At 42.7% G+C, this 19,821-nt stretch overlaps 4 protein-coding genes across 4 annotated transcripts; 2 read left to right on the top strand and 2 right to left on the bottom strand.

Moving 5' to 3' along the window:
• Nucleotides 1–1,788: 1,788 nt before the first annotated feature.
• On the bottom strand, nt 1,789–7,520 carry psma2a (proteasome 20S subunit alpha 2a). Its single transcript, XM_018762841.2, has 8 exons — nt 7,463–7,520; nt 6,597–6,673; nt 4,206–4,338; nt 3,986–4,108; nt 3,328–3,409; nt 2,833–2,906; nt 2,513–2,570; nt 1,789–2,044 (listed from the first exon to the last, which is right to left on the bottom strand). The coding sequence occupies exons 1-8, from the start codon at nt 7,501–7,503 to the stop codon at nt 1,928–1,930; spliced, it is 705 nt and encodes a 234-aa protein (XP_018618357.1). The 5' UTR covers nt 7,504–7,520; the 3' UTR covers nt 1,789–1,927.
• Nucleotides 7,521–7,853: 333 nt separating this feature from the next.
• On the top strand, nt 7,854–9,275 carry mrpl32 (mitochondrial ribosomal protein L32). Its single transcript, XM_018762902.2, has 3 exons — nt 7,854–7,965; nt 8,438–8,616; nt 8,856–9,275. The coding sequence occupies exons 1-3, from the start codon at nt 7,872–7,874 to the stop codon at nt 9,111–9,113; spliced, it is 531 nt and encodes a 176-aa protein (XP_018618418.2). The 5' UTR covers nt 7,854–7,871; the 3' UTR covers nt 9,114–9,275.
• Nucleotides 9,276–12,176: 2,901 nt separating this feature from the next.
• On the top strand, nt 12,177–13,901 carry ccdc127a (coiled-coil domain containing 127a). Its single transcript, XM_018762884.2, has 3 exons — nt 12,177–12,243; nt 12,445–12,571; nt 12,708–13,901. Exons 2-3 carry the CDS (start codon nt 12,454–12,456, stop codon nt 13,391–13,393), a joined length of 804 nt encoding a protein of 267 aa, XP_018618400.2. The 5' UTR covers nt 12,177–12,243; nt 12,445–12,453; the 3' UTR covers nt 13,394–13,901.
• A 2,699-nt stretch (nt 13,902–16,600) lies between these two features.
• LOC108940629 (telethonin) lies at nt 16,601–18,623 on the bottom strand. Its single transcript, XM_018762895.2, has 2 exons — nt 18,372–18,623; nt 16,601–17,671 (listed from the first exon to the last, which is right to left on the bottom strand). The coding sequence occupies exons 1-2, from the start codon at nt 18,506–18,508 to the stop codon at nt 17,260–17,262; spliced, it is 549 nt and encodes a 182-aa protein (XP_018618411.1). The 5' UTR covers nt 18,509–18,623; the 3' UTR covers nt 16,601–17,259.
• Between the last annotated feature and the right edge of the window lie 1,198 nt (nt 18,624–19,821).

The following is a 19,821-nucleotide window of genomic DNA, read 5'->3' as shown; positions in this document are numbered from 1 at the left end:
CAAGGAATTCATCTTGGTGACAGGAACTTGCACAGACAGAATGACAGTGACAAGACATAGATAATAAAAAGTAGAGTGGGCTAATAAAAGATAAAATAATAGAGTATAAAGTACACAATATATAAAATAGACACTAGACATTATATGTTTGTACAGGTGTGTTATATACAGTGCAAGGGAAAGTAAATAAGAGAAATTATGTGAAAAAATAAATATAAATAGCATTGTTTATTGCACCAGTTTACTCCCTAGGGGGTATTTAGCTGTTCATGAGGTAGATGACCTGAGGAAAGAAACTTTTCCTGTGCCTGGCTGTCCTGGTGCTCAGTGCCCTGTAGCACCAGCCAGACAGCAAAAGTTCAAAGAGGAAGTGGCCTGGGTGCAAAGAGTCTAGGATGATTTTGCCAGCCCTTTTTCTCTTTGCAGTATTGATTACTCATATCACTAATGATTGGTTATGTTCTTATTCCTGGCATTAAAAAAATAATAAGCAGTGCAATAATTGCATCTTTAATCATAGTTTCTGTTACTTACACACTGAAAAAACTTAAAATTTCTGAAGATTATTCAGTCATGGGTGCTCACTGGATTAACAAAGACACAAGGATGGAGGCCTTAATGCAGAATTTATTCAAACATAAAGCATCAATAGGATGAGGCCAGGGAGAGTAAACAGAAATGTTGGCCCTTATGCCAGAGAAACCCCAAGCCTGAATAACTAGCACTAGGCTAGTGCTTGTCCGACTAATGTCACACACATTCATATTAACTAGTGGCACAATTACTCACAGTTCACTTCTGCCACCTATTGCTAGGGTAGCCCCAGGGTAGCAGACACACACACTATCTGAAACCGCTTGTCCAAAGCAGAGTTGCGGCAAATGGGAGCCTAACTCAGCAACACAGGGCGCAAGGCTGAGGGGGGAGGAGACACACCCAGGTTGGGACACTAACCCACCACAGGGCACCTCAAGCAGGACTCAAACCCAGGACCCACCAGGGAGCAGGACCAGGCCAAGCCCGTTGCACCATTGCACCACCCCAGGGTAGCAGATACCAAATTCCTACATTAATTTCAGTGATAATTAGGTTACTGAAGTACTACAAAGTTTCTTTTGTCCATTTACATCATTGCTAAAAGTAAACAACACTTGAACTATTCATTGCAAAAGCACAAAGATTTTCATTTCTGGCTCAGATTTGGTGGGATGACTTCCCGCTCTCACTCAGAACTGCTGCATCGCTCTATATTGAAGAAGGGTCTCAAAACTCACCTCTTTTGGACTCACTTCTCACCTGATCTCATAACTGCTTGACAAACATGTACGTGTTTATGTTTAATAGTTTTTAGTAACAATATTGTTTAATGATGGAATAGCCTATATGCATCTACTTACATAATGTTTACTGGTTAATACAGTGGTGTGATTCTTGAGTACAGTCAATTTGTCACATGTCTACATCCAAATCTCTCCTTTTGATGTAATGCACTTTTTGTATTGTTCTCTGAGATGTATGGAAAAAAGTGTCTGCTAAATGAATAAATGTAAATCTGAAAGTAAGTGTCATACTATGAGCTTCTAACTCCCAGCTGTTTCTAAAAAGCCCTTGAAAATACAAACATTTGTACTTTCCTTGCATTCGTTGAATTTTCATGAGAAAACAGTTACTCCATTGTAAAAGCATGAGTGTGGGCTGATAAAGCGATTGTAAATATGGTAAGAAGTCATGAAAAGGAAAGGGTTAAAGGAAAAGAAAATACAAATTATTTTAAATTACCAGCATTTATTGGTAATTATCTACAAAGGAGGATGAAGAGCCAAGGAATAAAAATGTTCTTTTGAAAAAAACCATTTTTAAAAGTACTGAAAACCCACTCCAGAACTCATCAATAGTGCACATAAAGTAGGACTACAGTGGATTCGTGTTATGCAAGAGCTGCCAGGTAATCTTTGACTTCGGCTGGGGAGAGTCGTCTGAAGCCTGCCTCATTGCAGATGCCCACTTCAATGTTGTCTTCAGTCATCTGACCCTCAAAACTTTCCTGAACGAAATAATATTAAGTGATCACTTAACCTGGAATAATTAGAAACTGAATAAATGAGTGCCTGCAGTATATTACAACAGAGAATATCTATATTAATCACACATACACACACATTTTCTGAACTGCTTGTCCCATACGGGGTCACAGGGAACCAGAGCCTACCCGGCAACACAGGGCGTAAGGCCGGAGGGGGAGGGGACACACCTAGGACGGGACGCCAGTCTGTCGCAAGGCACCCCAAGCGGGACTCAAACCCCGGACCCACTGGAGAGCAGGACCCGGTCCAACCCACTGCGCCACCGCGCCCCCGTCCTATACTAATCATTACCAGGTAAAATAAAGGACAGTTAAATAGCATTTGCAGCCTCATGTTGTTAAAACGCTATTAATTCCACCCCCCCAGAAAATACAACACCGAAAATGCACAGCAATGTTTTTACACCTGTCTTGGAAAGTATTACTTACTTTCAGAGTCAAGATTGCTGTGTGAATTGCATCTTCAAGCTCCAGGTCCGCATTGTATCTAAAAAATAGCAAGTGTAATTACATTTTCATTATTGAATAATACATGGGATCAATATGATTTACTGTATCCCAAAATAAAGTCAAAGACCAGTGAAACACCAGATTTTAAATTGACATTTATTAAAAATTAATTGAATGTGTCTATTATAACTTGAATTTGTAAACAAGGAATGCAAATTAAAAACATTTACTTCAAGTTGCAAGTGTACAAGAACCGCACTACAACGTCAGCTCACTTTTCAGGGAATCATTTTATTTACCTTTTCTCAAGGAATGTTTTTCCATTAACATAGTTCTTTCCCATTGCAGTTGCTTTCCAAGCAAAATATGCACCCTGTGCAAAAAGAGTTTAAAAAAAAAGTACCGATTTAAAATGCTGCCCTGCAATAGACTGATGCCCAATTCTGAGGGTACCTTGCCTCACACCCTATGCTCGGCTCTGGAATATTAAACCAGAATGTGGGCAAGCAGTTATCAACAACTACAAAAAAATATTTAAACTCAGTAATTAAAGCAAAAAGAGTTTTACAATAATATCAAATACATTACCACCAAGACACCAATATTCTGTTGTGAAAGTAAATACAATACAAAACAAGTTATCAAATATTAAACACTTTCACACGACTCGGGCTTTTGTTTTGTCAAACTTGACCCAATTCGCAAACACTGAAAATCTGTATATGCTTATACAAAAATACAATAACTATCAAAACTGTTGGTTTGCTGAGAGCAAAACAGTATGTAGCACTTACAGATGGGTCTGACTGAAAGAGGTAAGGGCAATCTTCATCCCAGCCAGCAATTAACAGTGAGACTCCAAAGGGACGCACACCTCTGTGGATACATATTTTAAAAATATTGATCAGAAATATTATAATGTTTTCATTGTGTTTTCAATAAAAATCAAGCAATACAAAAGAAGTATATTTTGTTTCCTGCATCTAAGCAAAACAAAACAGAGAATTGCCTTCTTACATTTACACGTATTAATCATGTGGGGGGGCGGTGGTGCAGCGAGTTTGGCCTGTGCCTGCTCTCTGGTGAGTCTAGGGTTCAAGTCCCACTTGGGGTGCCTTGCGACAGGCTGGCGTCCCATCCTGGGTGTGTCCCCTCCCCCCTCCAGCCTTGCACCGTGTGTTGCTGGGTGAGGCTCTCATTCGCCGCAACCCCACTTGGGACAAGCAGTTTCAGACAATGTGTGTGTGTGTGTGTGTGTGTGTGTGTGTGTGTGTGTGTGTGTGTGTAATTAAGCAGACGCTTTCTCCAAAGCGGCATACAACTCAGCAAATGGGTATTAGTGCAAAAGCGCACCTTCGTATACATACAAAACTGAACAATTTGGCAATAAGAAACAACAAAATTCAGCCCCACTGTATCTCTTCTATTGCCGTGGATGCATAGCTAACATACCCCGACTGTGTGTACTCCTGCATGACAGAGGCCACTCTCTGCACCAGCTGCCCTGTGGGAATCGGCTCCTGGTACACTAGGAAGTACTGCTGCGCTAATTTGCGTGCTCGTCGCACTAGCACCCTGCAGAAAAAGAAACAAGATATGCATTGCTTTAACAAAAGAGAAAGGCATCATATTACAACATGGCTGAACTGTAAAAACTAAGCGGCATCATTACCTGTAGTCTGGACCCATACCACTGTACACCATTCCTATATGTTTCGTTATTGGTTCCACTTTATGCACACTTTGTTCATCGTACAGAACAGACTTCTGTTTCTTCTCTGTTGCCAGCACAACTCCATTTGAAGCTAAGACAAAGAGAAAAATGTAGAATAAAAGCAGGCTACTATAATCACTATATTGTGCAGTTATAACAATTGATGCTCAAAATTAGAGGTGTCATGTTTCTAACTGTAAAAAAAAAAAAGCATGTATTGACTGGATTTCCTAAAGATTAAAAAAATAAATACAAAAAAGAAAAACAATATCCTATGGTCATAGACAGAAGAACACATACAACCAGGCATAGAGGGAATACAAATATGGAAATGCTAAGTTTAATTTACTCCCTTCATGTTCTTCAGTTTTGCATTATCTGTTTCTATATTAATAATGAGCTTCAAATTATAAGTTTGAAGTTCTTGATATGCATGACAACTTCAAAGATTGTAAGTGACAGGATTGTCCTGTAAAAAAAAAAAAGAATGAACCCAGGGCAAGCAAGTAAACAGGATCAATTCTGTTAACCCACAATTGCCACCATTTATTGTTGGATACATTTACATTAGAACTTAGTTATTCATTTAGCGGGGGGTAGGCTCCGGTTCCCCGCGACCCCGTATGGGATAAGCGGTTCTGAAAGTGTGTGTGTGTGTATATTCATTTAGCAGACGCTTTTATCCAAAGCGACTTCCAATGAACTCTAGGTAGTGTTATCAGCCCACACACCTTATTCACCGCAGTGACTTACACTAGTAGATACACTACTTACAATGTGTCACTCATCCATACATCAGTGGAATACACACACACACACACACACACACACACACACTCTGTCACTCACACACTATGGGGGAACCTGAACAGCGTGTCTTTGGACTGTGGGAGGAAACCCACACAGACACAGGGGAGAATATACAAACTCCACACAGACTGAGCAGACTGAACCCATGTCCTCTCACACCACCTAGGTGCTGTGAGACAGCAGTGCTACTCACTGTGCCACAGTGCTGCCATTTGGGGGTTTAGAGTATAACATACACAGATATCAAAGAAAATGGTCAATGCAACCATAGCATTTCTTCTCACAGGAACGTGATTTATGTTGCTAGTACTGCTGTATTTTAAAAAGGCCCATTGTGGTTTTAACAAAGTATGCATGATGCCAACTCTGCCTAGCTGCTTGTAAATCTCATGCTCTGAGGGTAATTTCTATACATCACACCTATTTAATGATTTACTTTTCCCCCAAACTATGATATACATTACTGACATATTGCTTGATAAATGTGTACATGTTTGTTATGTTTAATAATGCTTAATAATTTGGTTAATGATGGAAAGCCTAGATGCAACTACTTGTGAAATGTATACTGGTCCATATGATGGTGTGTGACGAATTGTATTCAAAAATCACGTCTGCATCCAAATCTCCCCTTTTGTTGATGTAATGCACTTTCTGTACTGTTCTCTGAAGATGTACGTCGCTTTGGAGAAAAGTGACCGCTATTCTATCTGCTGTTCCTGCTACTGCCATCAAACTTCTGCAGCTTCTAAAAATGCTGCTGCACAAGTTGTGTTTGATTTGCCAAAGCGTTCCCATGTATCTCCTCTACTCATTTCTCTGCACTGGCTTCCTATAGCTGCCCGAATCAAATTCAAGACCCTGGTTATTGTCTACAAATGCATCAATAGAACTGCTCCCAGCTATTTACAGGTCTCGATCAACCGCTACACCTCAACTAGACCCCTTCGCTCGTCTACTTTTGCTCGCTTGGTGGTCCCGCCCACGAAAGGTACAGCACAGAGGTTCTCTGTTATAGCTCCCTTGTGGTGGAACAACCTTCCCCTGTCACTCAGAACTGCGGAAGCTGTCTACATTCAAGAAGAGTCTGAAAACTCACCTTTTCTGGACCCATTTCACCCAAGATCTTTCCATCTCATGTATGGCGTAAATGTTCATGCACCGTAACTTAATGAGCATCACCAGATAAAGCCTTGAATCAGGCACTACTCCGGCATTGTATTTGCTTGCTTGTGTATCTTATAATATGAAAAAAAATGGTAGGAAGGTATCAGAATTTGTCTATCCTGTGTTTTATGCACCTACTTGAATGATGAACCTCAGTGCAGCAAGTGGTAAGTAACAAACTAGGTTACTTGACTCACATGTCTGCAGCTATGTCTCTTTCTCTTAATGTAATGCATAAATTGTACTTTTGCTGAAATGTACGTCGCTTTGGACAAAGCATCTGCTAAATGAATAAATGTAGAAGAATTTCCAAAGTTTTTGTTAATAATCACACACCACATTGCTTCAGACCTCTTTTAATGGAACTTTTACCTTTAATTCCAACGGATGGAGCACCAGCTGCTACGGCGGCCAAGGCATATTCGATCTGGACCAGTTTACCAGAGGGGCTGTAGGACCACAGAAATAGGTTTCATAAACACAGTCACGCAGCAACATTAAACTGTAAGGGGAACGCAGAAAGTTCTCCCTACTTTGCAACTTTGTCTGTACAATCTTAATAATTTCTTTACTTTTCTTTATTTAAACATTTAAACAGCCCCATCGCATCGAATCAAAACCAGCGACCTCCACTGGTCGCTGGTGATCGATGCGATGGGATGATCCACCATGCATGTATGTCTCTGTGTGACTGATGTTTTATTATTTTACCTAACCCGTGAGGAAACATTCATTTGCAAGCGGTGTACAACACACTTAATCATGATCAGCTAAAAAAAAAAAAAAAAAAAATTCATTCCGGCGATTAAAAAAAATACACACACACACAGAGAGAGAGAGAGAGAGAGAGAGAGAGAGAGAGAGAGAGAGAGAGAGAGAGAGAGACACAACCGACCACCTACTGAACCGTCACCGAAGAGATCACGAAAATGTTAAAACTATTGCCACAACCAGGAAGAAACTTATAAGGTTAAATAGTGACATTTGTAACAAGTATTTGTGTATAAACCTGCTTCTTTCTTACGTTGTATAAGGAAATCGCCGCATCATCTACACAACCAGTTTAGATTGTCACTTTCGTTACGTCAGGACACTTCATTCATTGTAATCATAATGACTCAACAAAAAGAAATTATGTATAACTCTGCAAAAAAAAAAAAAAAAAAAAAACTAACAAATTTTCTGCTCTTGTCACGTGGCATACAGTGTTTATTTTATACGGGAAACGACTTCTTTACCTGAACGTGGTAAGAGAGAAACTATATCCTCGTTCTGCCATGTTTCTGTCTCCGAGAGGAAGATTGGAAAACGATTTTCATTGGCTAATACATCGCCTCACCGCTTGGCATCCTGGGAAAGTTATGCTTCAGAATCCGATCTTATAAATTTTTAAGCGTCGGAATGTTATCATAAGGATCTGTTAATTTGATTTACTTATTATTTATTTAAATTTCAATAATAAATTAGTAATTAATTACTTTTGTGATTCAAAACACTAGCCGCTGTTGAAACATTTTCTTCGTAAAACTCTAACTCCCAGAATGTTAGTTTTCCCAGAAGCCCTTGAGCGCGCAGGCGCAGTTTAGTGACATCGATGACCGTGACTGTAATGGTCTGGTTTCTCTGTAGTTAGATAGTACAGTAAATATGAATTTATCCAGCTTTGTTGGTTTCCTCAGACGTTCGCTGTTACACTTAGAATGTAGAATTATGGAGGCAGCAGGACTGGACAGACATTTTGGTAAGTTCTTTTTATATTTAATACTCGTGCTAAGCGGGTAGTTGTTGGTCTCGACTCGTGCAGACTCAGTCGTGCTACTTCACTTCTTCTTGACATATAAAAAACATAAACAGCAATACTGTGAATGTCGTATGTGTAGTAATCATATAAATATAGTAGACATTTAATGGAGCGCAACTCAGGTATTTGAATGAACTTTGACTTCATATACAATACTAAACCTAAATACATGATTTAATTTTAATAATTAAGGTAGAACTAACCCAATTTGATCAAAAAGAAACCAGTTTGAATAACAGATAACTAAACACACTAAATGATGTAATATTTTGAAAAGTCTAAACTGTTACTGAAAAGTTGTCTAATCTGAAAGGGAGCTGGCAGTTCACTGTTTGTTGAGATATAAAGTGAATGACATCATCAAACTATTTGTGATTACCGTAATGTCTATCACTGTTCCTTTTCCTTGAAGCTCCAGCTCTGGCCGTGCAGGGTCCAAACCTTCTTGAACAGCCGCAGCGTGAGAATGGAGAATGCAAAGAAAATAGTCTACTGGATAGCATTTTCTGGATGGCAGCCCCCAAGAAAAGACGGACCATCGAGGTCAACCGCTGCAGGAGGCGCAATGAGAACAAGCTCATTCCCATTAAGGTAATGGAGTGTCATTTAACGTGGTGTGTATGGTTGTGGTTGTCGTATTTCACATTGCCTTGTTTTAAGTTAAGCAAAGCACTGAAGCGTGTTTGCAATGGGCTAAGCTGTTCATGTGTATTTGCATGCATTTGTGAGCACTTTTTGTATTCTGCAAAATGTCTGTAGAAGTGCTGTACTGAGGTCTTTTTCTCATTGTAGACAACATAAATGTTTATGTTTCTCCTCTTCCTCCCTAGAACAACATTGTACCCTGTCCAGAGTGTGGGCACCTGAAGCAGAAACATATTCTATGTGGTTTCTGTTACGAGAAGGTCCGTCGGGAGACTGCACTGATTCGTGGACAGATACAGGCCATGGAAGGTGGTCCCCTGAAGAATCCAGCCATGGAGACTGTTGTCCTTTATGAAAATGAAAAGCCTGGAGATGCTGACAAGGGGAAGCGTATTGTAGAAGTAAAGAGAAAACGGCCCTCCTGGTTCAGTCAGTTGGTGTGAATTACACCCAAGCACTGAACTGTACTGTAGTACAGTCTGTATACTGTACTAAGATGTATCTTGTATCCTTACTTTATTATGGAATCTTTGTCAAAGCCTTGTATGTAGTCTACATTATAGACCATCGTACAAGGCTTGAAAATCTGTAATTTGCTCTGACATCAGGAGTTCATCTGTATTTGTAATAAATTTTTTTTTTCAAATGTGAGATGCTCCTTGCAATATTTCTTGCAATTACTTTCATTATGCAACAGTAATGGACTTTATTGGACTAATTGGAAATGATTGTTCATATTTTAGTTTATTATAATAACTGATGGTAAAGTGAGCATGTTAAATTTATGTGGTGAAGTCTAATGTTGGAAAGCAGTATTTTGAGACATCTGAGTAGTTCAAACTCTGAATGTGTACAGAAAAAACAAAACCTCGATTACTCTGAGTATTTAAAGAGATATTTCTCATATCACTAATATGCATTGACTGATGATAATGGTTTTCTTACCTGGGGCAAACAACAGACCTGGACAGATAATATGTCTCTAGAAAATTGCAAATGAGGTGTGGTTAACCAGCTGTCACAATTAATGAGTGGTTTATAAATCCCCAAGCTCTAGTGAGGAGAGGTACACAAACCTTGTTTGAACAGAAGGCATGTTTGAACATCACCAGTTCCGCCTCACCAGGTCTTGAATGTTGCACGCAATCTTCTCTAAGAACTACCCTTCTGCCAGGGAACTGAAGATGTTCCAGACAGCAACTATACAATTCATTCTATTGGTGCACAGGTCCTCCAGCTAATTCAGGTATTCAGGGTCATTCCATCCACCACTGAAAAACAGCATTAAGGCTTCTTCACAGACAGGTTCTCGTAAACAAAATCTGAGACCATCAGATGTCTATGATTCATTTAATTGCCTTAAGCATTGCTTCAAAATATTTCAACAACATGGTGCTTGGATCCCCTATTATGAGTGTCCTGAAGCATTCTTAAGAGGGAGCCTGACATCCAGCAAAAGTTAGGCAAGAACCAGTCAGGGACATCCCTCAATACAACATGGTAAACCTGATATTGTTGTATTTGACAGTTTCAGGCATCTTCTACTGGATTAACTGAAGCAGAATAAAATGTTTTTCATGTTACACATTAATTATTTTATATAAATGAACCTATAGTCCGGGGGCACGGTGGCGCAGTGGGTTGGACCGGGTCCTGCTCTCTGGTGGGTCTAGAGTTCGAGTCCCGCTTGGGGTGCCTTGCGACGGACTGGCGTCCCGTCCTTGGTGTGTCCCCTCCCCCTCCAGCCTTACGCCCTGAGTTGCCAGGTTAGGCTCCGGTTCCCCGCGACCCCGTATGGGACAAGCGGTTCAGGAAGTGTGTGTGTGAACCTATAGTCACATAGCTTTCTCAATGTCAGTTAAAATGAAAGCAACATTACCAAACTACATTGTTGGCTCCAATAAGTAGAACTGACATATGCCCTTAGCCAAGCTTGTTAGATATAGTTAAAGTTTTCTGCAAGGCTCTTCAACTTACACCTTTCTCCAGAGCAATTTACAATGGAGGATAAGCAACTTCACAATGACTTAACCATTTATACTACAGGGTAAAACTATCTTGCTTGAGCAACTACTACCATGCAGTGGGATTCGAACCCAGTACCACACGGCCTCTGAGGAACTTGTTTCTGAGGATTTTGTGTTACTTATTCACTGCAACCAAAAATACAACAATGAAAAACACACACACACACACACACACACACATTTTCAGAACCACTTGTCCCATACGGGGTCACGGGGAACTGGAGCCTACCCGGCAACACAGGGCGTAAGGCCGGAGGGGGAGGGGACACACCCAGGACGGGACGCCAGTCCATTGCAAGGTACCCCAAGCGGGACTCGAACCCCAGACCCACCGGACAGCAGGACTGTGGCCCAACCCACTGCGCCACCGCACCCCCCTACAATGAAAAACAAATCTGCAATAAAAAATTCACATGAACCATTTATATCAAATAGCACAGAGTATAATAAAAGAACATCGACGATCGTTGAAAACCAAGGACATACTATTCCAGATTACCTGGTTAACTGGGTTTCCTCCAGGTGCTCTGGTTTCCTCCCACAGTCAAGACATGCTGTTCAGGTTCTCCCATAGTGTGTAAGTGACAGAGAGAGAGTGTGTGTGTGTGTTCCACTGATGTATGGATGAGTGACCCATTCATTGTAAGTAGTGTATTGTAACGACCCACGTTACTGTTTCGCGCGGGAAAAGTGTTTATTGTAATTGGTTCGATTTGGGTGACGTAAGGGGAATATATGCGGGCGATTGCGTCAGCCAGAAGAGAAAGAACTTAGAGAGAGAGTCTGGGGGCGCTAAGCAGGCTGGGAAGGCTGGCTAGACGCGCAGGTCCTGGAAGAAACGGGGTCCTCGGTTCGGGAGCGTTATTTCCTCGTGCGTTGGTGTTTAATAAAACGTTCGAAATAAAATCTGCCTCTGCGTCCTTCTTCGCCCCCATCGAATTTTACCCGCGCCACACACAGCACAGTCAGTGTAGTCACGGCTGATAAGTTCATTGGAAATCGCTTTGGAGAAAACGTCTGCTGAGTAAGTTGAGTAGAAAAATAACACGCGCTTGAAAGTTGAGCGGAGAAGTGACAAAGTCATCTGTTAATAATTAATAAGACCACTCGAAGCAACTACAACGCTGTGGCCGGTAAACCTGCAGCGTTTTTCAATTTCGTATATAAAGAGACAGGGCACAAAAGAGGCGCGGGAAAATGACGAAACCTATTTTGATTGGTCCTTTTGTTGGAATGTGCCATGTGCAATGTGTTCACTGAGAATGGTATGAACTAAAACGAGCGATAAAATGCATAATCTTATTTTATAATCTTCACTGAAATCTTGATTGAAATTTTCTAAATGATATTCTCTAATATTACATATATAAATATCGTTTTTTTTCTTTCTGAACAATGTTATTATGCGTAATCATACACCCCCAGGGCACTAGCAGTCGTCTTTCCTCTCGCAGAGTTGAACGAAACAGGAGTGACGTCATTCTCTAAGTGTTGGTCGGAAGGGATCGGTGTGGCTGTGCGGGATCGCGCAGGATCCAGAGCAAAGGTCGGTGGACGGCAGCGCTACACTGTGATCACTTTGAGTTCTGTAACTCGGAGCGGCTGTGCTGGCTTTCTGCATAAAATAATACATTTTTGTAGCTGGATTACAGTTTAACACACACAGAGTTGCACCAAAAAAATGTGGAATTGTTGACGGACAGGCTGTTATGACTCTATCTATCATGTCATGGTGTTCTCTTCTCAGGGTGTCTCCATGAACAACCTGAATGACCCCCCAGGATGGAACATCAGGCCGGATCAGCGAGAGGGAGGAGATGGTAATAAGTGGAATTATGCCCTCCTGGTGCCAATGCTCGGCTTGGCTGCCTTTCGTAAGTATGATATCGGGATCGGGATGCTTTTTACCAGCTTCCCAAGGAGCCCATTTCTCTTTTTCATATCTCAGCCTCCCGCGACTGGTGAAATCATTGGGATTTCAACACCGGAACAATCCACGTTGTTTTACAGGGTGGATCTGGACCAGGGAGTCTCAGAGGCAAATCCAGGAGGTGAAAGAGCGCTATGACAAAGACATGAAATCGATCACGGCGGACCTCGAAGGGAAGTACAGGGAGACCCTGATCGAGAACCGGAGGACAGCGGCGCACCTGGAGCTGGAGCTGGAGAAAGAGCGCCACCGTGTCCGAGGCTACCGTCAGGCCCTGGTCTCCCAGAGCCAGCAGCTGCTGGAGGAGCGCAAGCAGCTCCAGCGAGACCGAGAGGCTCTGGAGACGGAGAAGGCCCGGCTCCTGAGGTCCGGCGTGGCAGCGGGGCTCTTCCGCAGCGTGCTGGAGAAGGAGAACGACTGGGAGCTGAGGGCCATGACTGTCCTCAAGGAGTTCGAGGTCGAGCTGGTGGAGAGGCAGAGCGCCTACTGCAGCGTCCTCCTACCCCGAGACCGACGGCTGGAGATGGAGAAGAACCTCCTGATCAAAGCTGCCAAGGAGCCGCTGGCCGCCGAACTGAACATGGAGGCCGACCTCGAGGACATTTTCAAAAACGACCGGCACTGCGCAGACCTGATGAACGTGGACAAGCGTAAGAACGGCAGCTTGATGTGGCTGTACCTGAGGTACTGGCAGCTGCAGGTTACCCTACGGAAGCACAAGAGGGCTGAAGAGGCTCTGCTGAAAGCCCAGCCCCACCTGAGGTGAACTCACCGGCGCAGCAGGGAGAGCTCAGCGACGAGGGCTCAACCTCGGGCTGCTCCGGGAGTCGACGCATCCAACCCGACGACGCTAAAAACGGAACCCGGAAAAGAAGCCATTGCGATGGACGTGAGAAGACCTTGATATTTTTTTCATAGGAACGTCGTGTCATGTATTCCTGTGAAATGTTAAGTGACGCTTTACCGTGACAGTGACCTGTTGTCATTCATTTGTAAACAAAGATAAAGATGCACTTAATGTACTTGCACTGGATGATCTATGTATTTAGACAGATTAAAATTTCACAGCTCAGAATCCAACCTCAGTTCAGATTTTATTGATTTATCATAAATGGCAGTGGCACGTAAGGCCCAATCACGGCCGAAACTAGATGGTACCAGTGTTGTATTCCAAGAGAACACCGCGGATTATCAGTTCATTACACTCAGCATTAGCGATGATTTTTATGATGGCTGTATACCTGTTCAGCTGTAAATTATAAATATATTCCCTGGCAGGCTCTGTGTTTGCATCATTTCTTTGAGTCCTTTGGATCTCTCCTTGCAGAATTGACTCTGGATGGTGGTCTCTATGTGCTTCTAAATGTTTTCCAAATTTCAGTTTTCCCAATACCCCATTTTCACATTTAGACATAATTAAAAGTACATCATTTTCAACAGTTTATTTTTCCATTTAAAGTCACTGAGGCCTGTCCTAATATTTAATCCTGCAAAGTAAGAGGCCTGAGGTGTTTGATTTTTGAGAAAAGCACAAATAGTGCATGTGCACTAATATCCTTCATAATACTTTATTAGATTATTATATATCAAAAGTAAACCTGCACATGATACAAATGTTACAAAATGTTATATCAGTAGCTGATACATTGAAGTTCATAATTAATGTCACATTGCTTAAATATTATTCACTTTCTGATAATATGCTTTGGATTTTAATGATTGTATTAATTATGCCTGCATTTTTTGCAATTTTGTTTTTCTAATGACATAGTAAATATGACTTTTCTATGCAGAGCTGCTCTGCATTTTAATTACTCCATTACATAAGTGCCCCCCATGCAGGGTACAGTGGGAGATCCTATTAGGACAAGTGTAACGGTACTCACATCATGGTGTATTCCACTTTTTACGTTAAACTGGGTCTGTAGCTCTAGGTAGTCAACAGTTCTGCTCATCTGCAGCACAATGCATGAAGATTAAAGACACAATAAGGATTTATGTCAGCAGCATAAATGATTTTCTGATATTTGATTTATTGCCCAATATATCACATCAATTTTCATGATAAGGTCAGAAATCAATATTCATTGGTGTGCTGATCAATTTTGGTGCTTCATGGAGCACTTTGAAAAAAACAAAGACATATTTAAATCTGCCAGTGCCCGGTGTGCATTTTGAAATGTCTGATCAACTTCATTTATAGTATCAAACCTAGAGGCTAACCTGCATCTAAAGCTATTAAATAAAAGAATGTGTGTCTTTAGCCATAATCATCATATCTGCCCAAGATAAAATTGACATTTAGCTGGACAGAGGAAACAGGACGTCCCGGTCCAAAAACAATGTTCACCTTTAAATACCCTCGCCGAGCTCAGCAACATTCTTGCTGAGGTGGCTGAAATGGGCCCCTGTTGTTTAATTGGGGGCCTCCTGCCTATGGTTGTTGAGGGGATCCTATGGGGGGGTCAGTTTGGATCTTTCCTCAATCTGAGATACTCCAGTGCTTATTCCACAGTCAAGTGAAATTAATTTAAATCAGACGTTCTTAACCTTTAAGCCATGGCCATCTTTATGAATCTGAAGAAGGCTAAGAATCCCTTCCTATGAAAATGTCCATAAATAAAATTCCACAAATAAAGAAAACAGTGAGCTCGGTGTATTCCACTGCAAATGGATAGTTATGTCATAAATAGAAAGAGTGTAATGATATTTTATTCTTAACTGTTATTTTCATTTACTCTGTGCCCTCATGAGCCCCTTGAAGCCCATTAAGGACCTCCAAGTCCATGAGCCGCAGGTTAAGGACCCCTGATTTAAATTTTAGCAAAGTAAACTATGGTTAAAATGTACAGAATGGGGTTGGGGTTACCGTGAACTCTTTTTCCGAACACTCAGCGGTACAACTTGCTCATCACTCATCTTAGTGTCTCTTTTTATTTTTATTAGGACTGAAATACCAGTCTAACGGAAGCGGACTGCTACGTCTGCAAGGCAGTGCAATTTACCCACATGCAGCTACAGTCTGTGTGGGGCACAGCGGCACAGGTGGACTCGGCTGACATGTCGCGCGATCCAAGTTCAACAGCGAGTCTGTGCCTCGCAGCTCCTGAGCTGCTCGGAGGGCGTGGGGTTCGAGACCAGCACGGGGTGTGCCGAGTTTGCAAGTTTCTTCCTGCGTTTGCACCCGCTGAGATGTGCACAGAAGAAAGTGCTGGAAAAACACTATTGTCCCTCCCTTGCCTTGGAAAATATGTCTGTTGTCTCTGAGTTGGAGTCGACGATGTTACTGAAGACCGAAGGCCGATGTATTGGATGCTAAATCAGTAACTATCTGCAGTAAAAATCAAATCCGTACATGTTACCTTATTTGTAAATTTACCACACGTCTCTAACAGATCCACAGATCTCAGTATATCTGTTAAAGGTTTTGTTTTCCCTTTAATAGAAACAGGAATCATAAATATTACAAATATTTTTCATGATGAATGCAAAAGCCGTTCACCTTATACCTGGGCCAGCAGGTGGCGTAGTCACTAGAGCTGTCACCTTGCAGTTGGAATGGTTCCAGTTTTAAATCCCCCTCCTGCTGCAGGAAACTTAAAACCAAAATATTTACCATGAATTGCTCCAGGAAGAATACTCTGTTGTGTAGGTGGGTAAATCATAGTAAAGTCTCTTTGGCCAAGGGTATCAGCTAAACAAAGGTTAATATATTATCAGGAATAAGGCCACCAATAGTGTTGGACCTGGTACTTGTGACATCTCAACTTTCAGCAGATGGCAGTGTGGAGCCCTCATGGGACACACTACTGTAGTTCCACTGAAATAATAATAATAATAATAATAATAATAATAATAATAATAATAATAATCATCCAGTGCAGGGTTGTGGTGCTCCAGAGCTTATCCCGGAGTTCTTCATGTCGCAGGCATCTTTGTCGAAGGAAACATACAGAGAGAGGAGATATCCAACTTCTTGGGAACTTGTATTCACATTTATTTCTAAGCTGTTACTGACTGGAGTGTTTATCATCATGCGGGGTAACGTGTAAACTGAGGAGAAGCTGCGTTTCTGAAATTAAAAGACATTAATGCAAAAATACCGTTTTAATAAGGCGTTCCTCTAGGTTGTTGTAATATTCACCGTCCAGGAAGTTTTTGTCTCTGTCCGGTATTAAAATAAACCAATCAATTCAATACAGCTGACTCATAGATACGGCACTGGCTTAAATTCATAATATAGACACCAAAAACGAAAGAATGATGTCTTTAGAGGATCCTTAGATGATTAGATGATGTTTCAAAGGAGATTTTTAAAAAAAAAAGTGACGCACCACAGAAATGAGCAGCATCTCATTCTCTTGCTCATATATTCCTTCCGTCAGCTGTCAGAAAAGAGTTATATTCAATAACAGACCATAAATAGCATCAGAGTATGAACTTCTGGGGCGTCTGCAGGGCGCGGCGAAGCCCTGCTGTGATGGAATTGCCACCCAGACCTTAGGCCCTAGGCCACATACTGATGACCCACAGCACTGTCCCTCACACACACACACACACACACACACACACACACACACACACACACACACACACACACACACACACACACTCCAGGAGAGCACGCTGTCCTCAGTAGCGCCTCTGTTGGTGGTGCGAGGACTCGCCCGGCGGGGAGATGAGGCCGGACGCCCTGAACTCCACACGCCTGGGCTGGACCACCTTTGGCATGTCTCTCGTGATGTGGGACACTTCAGTTTTGTCGGCGCACACACCGCTGGATAGCTCCCGCTCGAGGGCCACGGCAGCCCGGAGCTCATCGGGGGTGGGGGTTCGACTCGCCTCCTTCAGGGACGCCACGTTGCTGGGCGCGAAGATGGGCACGGGGAGGACGTTCCTGTAGGGCAGCTGGTGCTCCGTCATTCCCTGTCCCAGCCTCCCGAGCCGGATCCTTTGCTGGGGGGAGCGCTGCACCAGGAAGTGGGCCACCTGCGCCCGGGTGTAGCTCTCCCTTCGGAGAGCGTCGCTCTCAAGCAGGGTTGTGCTGGGAAGGAGGAGGAGACACCGAGGCGCTGACGTCAAACTCTTCCGAAACCCTCCCAGATGAATGCCGACATGAGCCGCAGCTCCCTACCCTCCAAAGGTCCGTGGACTCCAGTATCATCATTCTTTACAAGGACATTTGGTCCATTTTTTACCCCACAAACAACAATGGCAATAGAACATTGACCACAGCGTACCTGTAGTTCAAAGCACAAGCATATATATGCTTAAATATGAGAAATTCTACAAATTACAAATATATAAATTAAATATTTATCTAAATATTAAACATTGCTATGCGTGTGTTGTTTTAATAGATTTTTCTCTGCGATGGCATAATTGCTTCCTACTTGTCAAATATTTCTCTGATGGTAAGTTTAAAAAAATTCCTAGACTTTATGTAACTTTACTTACAAATGTATTCGGGCTTCTTTTGACAGAAAGCATTTTATTTTTTCAGCTGATGCTTCTCTCCAAAGCAGCTTTCGTGCTTTATCCACTTATAAAGCTGGATTTTTTTTCCCCCTTGGAGCAATTCAATATACTGTAAGTACCTTGCTCAAGGGTACTGCAGCTTGAGTTGAGGTTTTGAACCCGGGTCCTTTGAGCGGCAGTAGCGGTAACTACTACGCCACCTGCTGGGTGGATGAAGGCAGATGATCAGGTTACCACATGAGAAGAAGGTGAGGATGATCACATACTTGTGCTCAGGTCGGGTCTCCGTTACCAGGTCGAGCCAGGTGGACTGGTAGTACTCCCTGTGCTCTTCATTGTTCTCCTTCAGCTCGCAGTGGGCGTTCACCAGGTAAAAGGTGTCTTTCCTGCTCAGGTGGTTCATCTCAAGCAGCGAGAGACTCCCAGCTAGGCGAGATAATGGTTTTATCGGGGTTCGTTGATGGCCTCGGCTGCATGACAGTTGACTCAGTATCGTCCTCCAGAGCCTTTTAAATCACATCGCGCCTCTATTTTTACCCCAGCGCATGATGGTGAATGTCTTCGACATGGCGGCCCCGAGATTGGTTTACGAGCAGGATGTGAGTGACACCGAATCAGTGTCATCATAGAAGTTTAGGGATCAAGAAAGACATATCAACTAGTGTAGACACACACACACACACACACACACACACACAGACACACACATTGGCTGCAACTGCTCGTCCCAAGTGTGGTTGCGGTGAGCTGGAGCCTAACCCGGCAACACAGGGCGTAAGGCTGGAGGGGGAGGGAACACACCTAGGACGGGGCTAGTGTAGACAAAATTTATTATTATTATTATTATTATTATTATTATATAAACAGCAGAATTCAGGACAGGCAATATGTTTATAGTAGTGCCATTTTTACTTAATTGTTTGACCAGATAATTTATCTACAATTTTTTCTCAATAAATTTAACATTTTGCTACTTGTAGGTGTGTTTTTTTTAAGTGAGATGGGTAAAGGTATGATAGAGTCTTGCTGATCAGGGGTATTTGGAAGGACTTGCTGTGTAGGACGAGGAACTGCGAGACCTCGCGGTCACAGTCCCGTGTCCGTCCAACGTCCATCCAGGGTGTTTAAAGAGCGGGACTTCAACCAAAGGCTGAGCGGAGCCACTGCTGTGACCTCTGAGCTGTTTGGGTTCAGGGAAGGACGCTGTCTGGAGTCCACAGAAGACACGCGAGTTGTCTTTATGTAACTGAAGACTGTGCCATGCAGCATGACGCCCGAGAGCCTTTATTCCTCTGGCGTTATGACGAGAGACACCTTTCAAACAGCATTAAAGCTGCTCAACCGCTAGAGAAGCAGTTGTCAACTGCCTGTCATGACTTTAATGAATGAGAGTTACGTGGAGGGGGATCTGGTGGTGCAGCGGGTTGGACCGGGTCCTGCTCTCCGGTAGGTCTGGGGTTCGAATCCCGCTTGGGGTGCCTTGCGACGGACTGGTGTCCCGTCTAGGGTGTGTCCCCTCCCCCTCCAGCCTTACGCCCTGTGTTGCCGAGTTAGGCTCCGGCTCCCCGCGACCCCGTATGGGACAAGCGGGTCTGAAAGTGTGTGTGTGTGTGTGTGTGTGTGTGTGTGTGAGTGTGTATGTTTGGTGTTGCTCATTTGCAAGTCTAAGAAATTATTCTTAAGAAACTGCACATAGTATGAATCACGTGAAGGAAA

This window comes from Scleropages formosus, chromosome 18 (genome assembly GCF_900964775.1).
Source record: "Scleropages formosus chromosome 18, fSclFor1.1, whole genome shotgun sequence".
In the NCBI taxonomy this organism is placed as follows: Eukaryota; Metazoa; Chordata; class Actinopteri; order Osteoglossiformes; family Osteoglossidae; genus Scleropages; species Scleropages formosus.
Note: the sequence above shows the minus strand (reverse complement) of the source record. Positions and strands in the feature narration are given on the sequence as shown.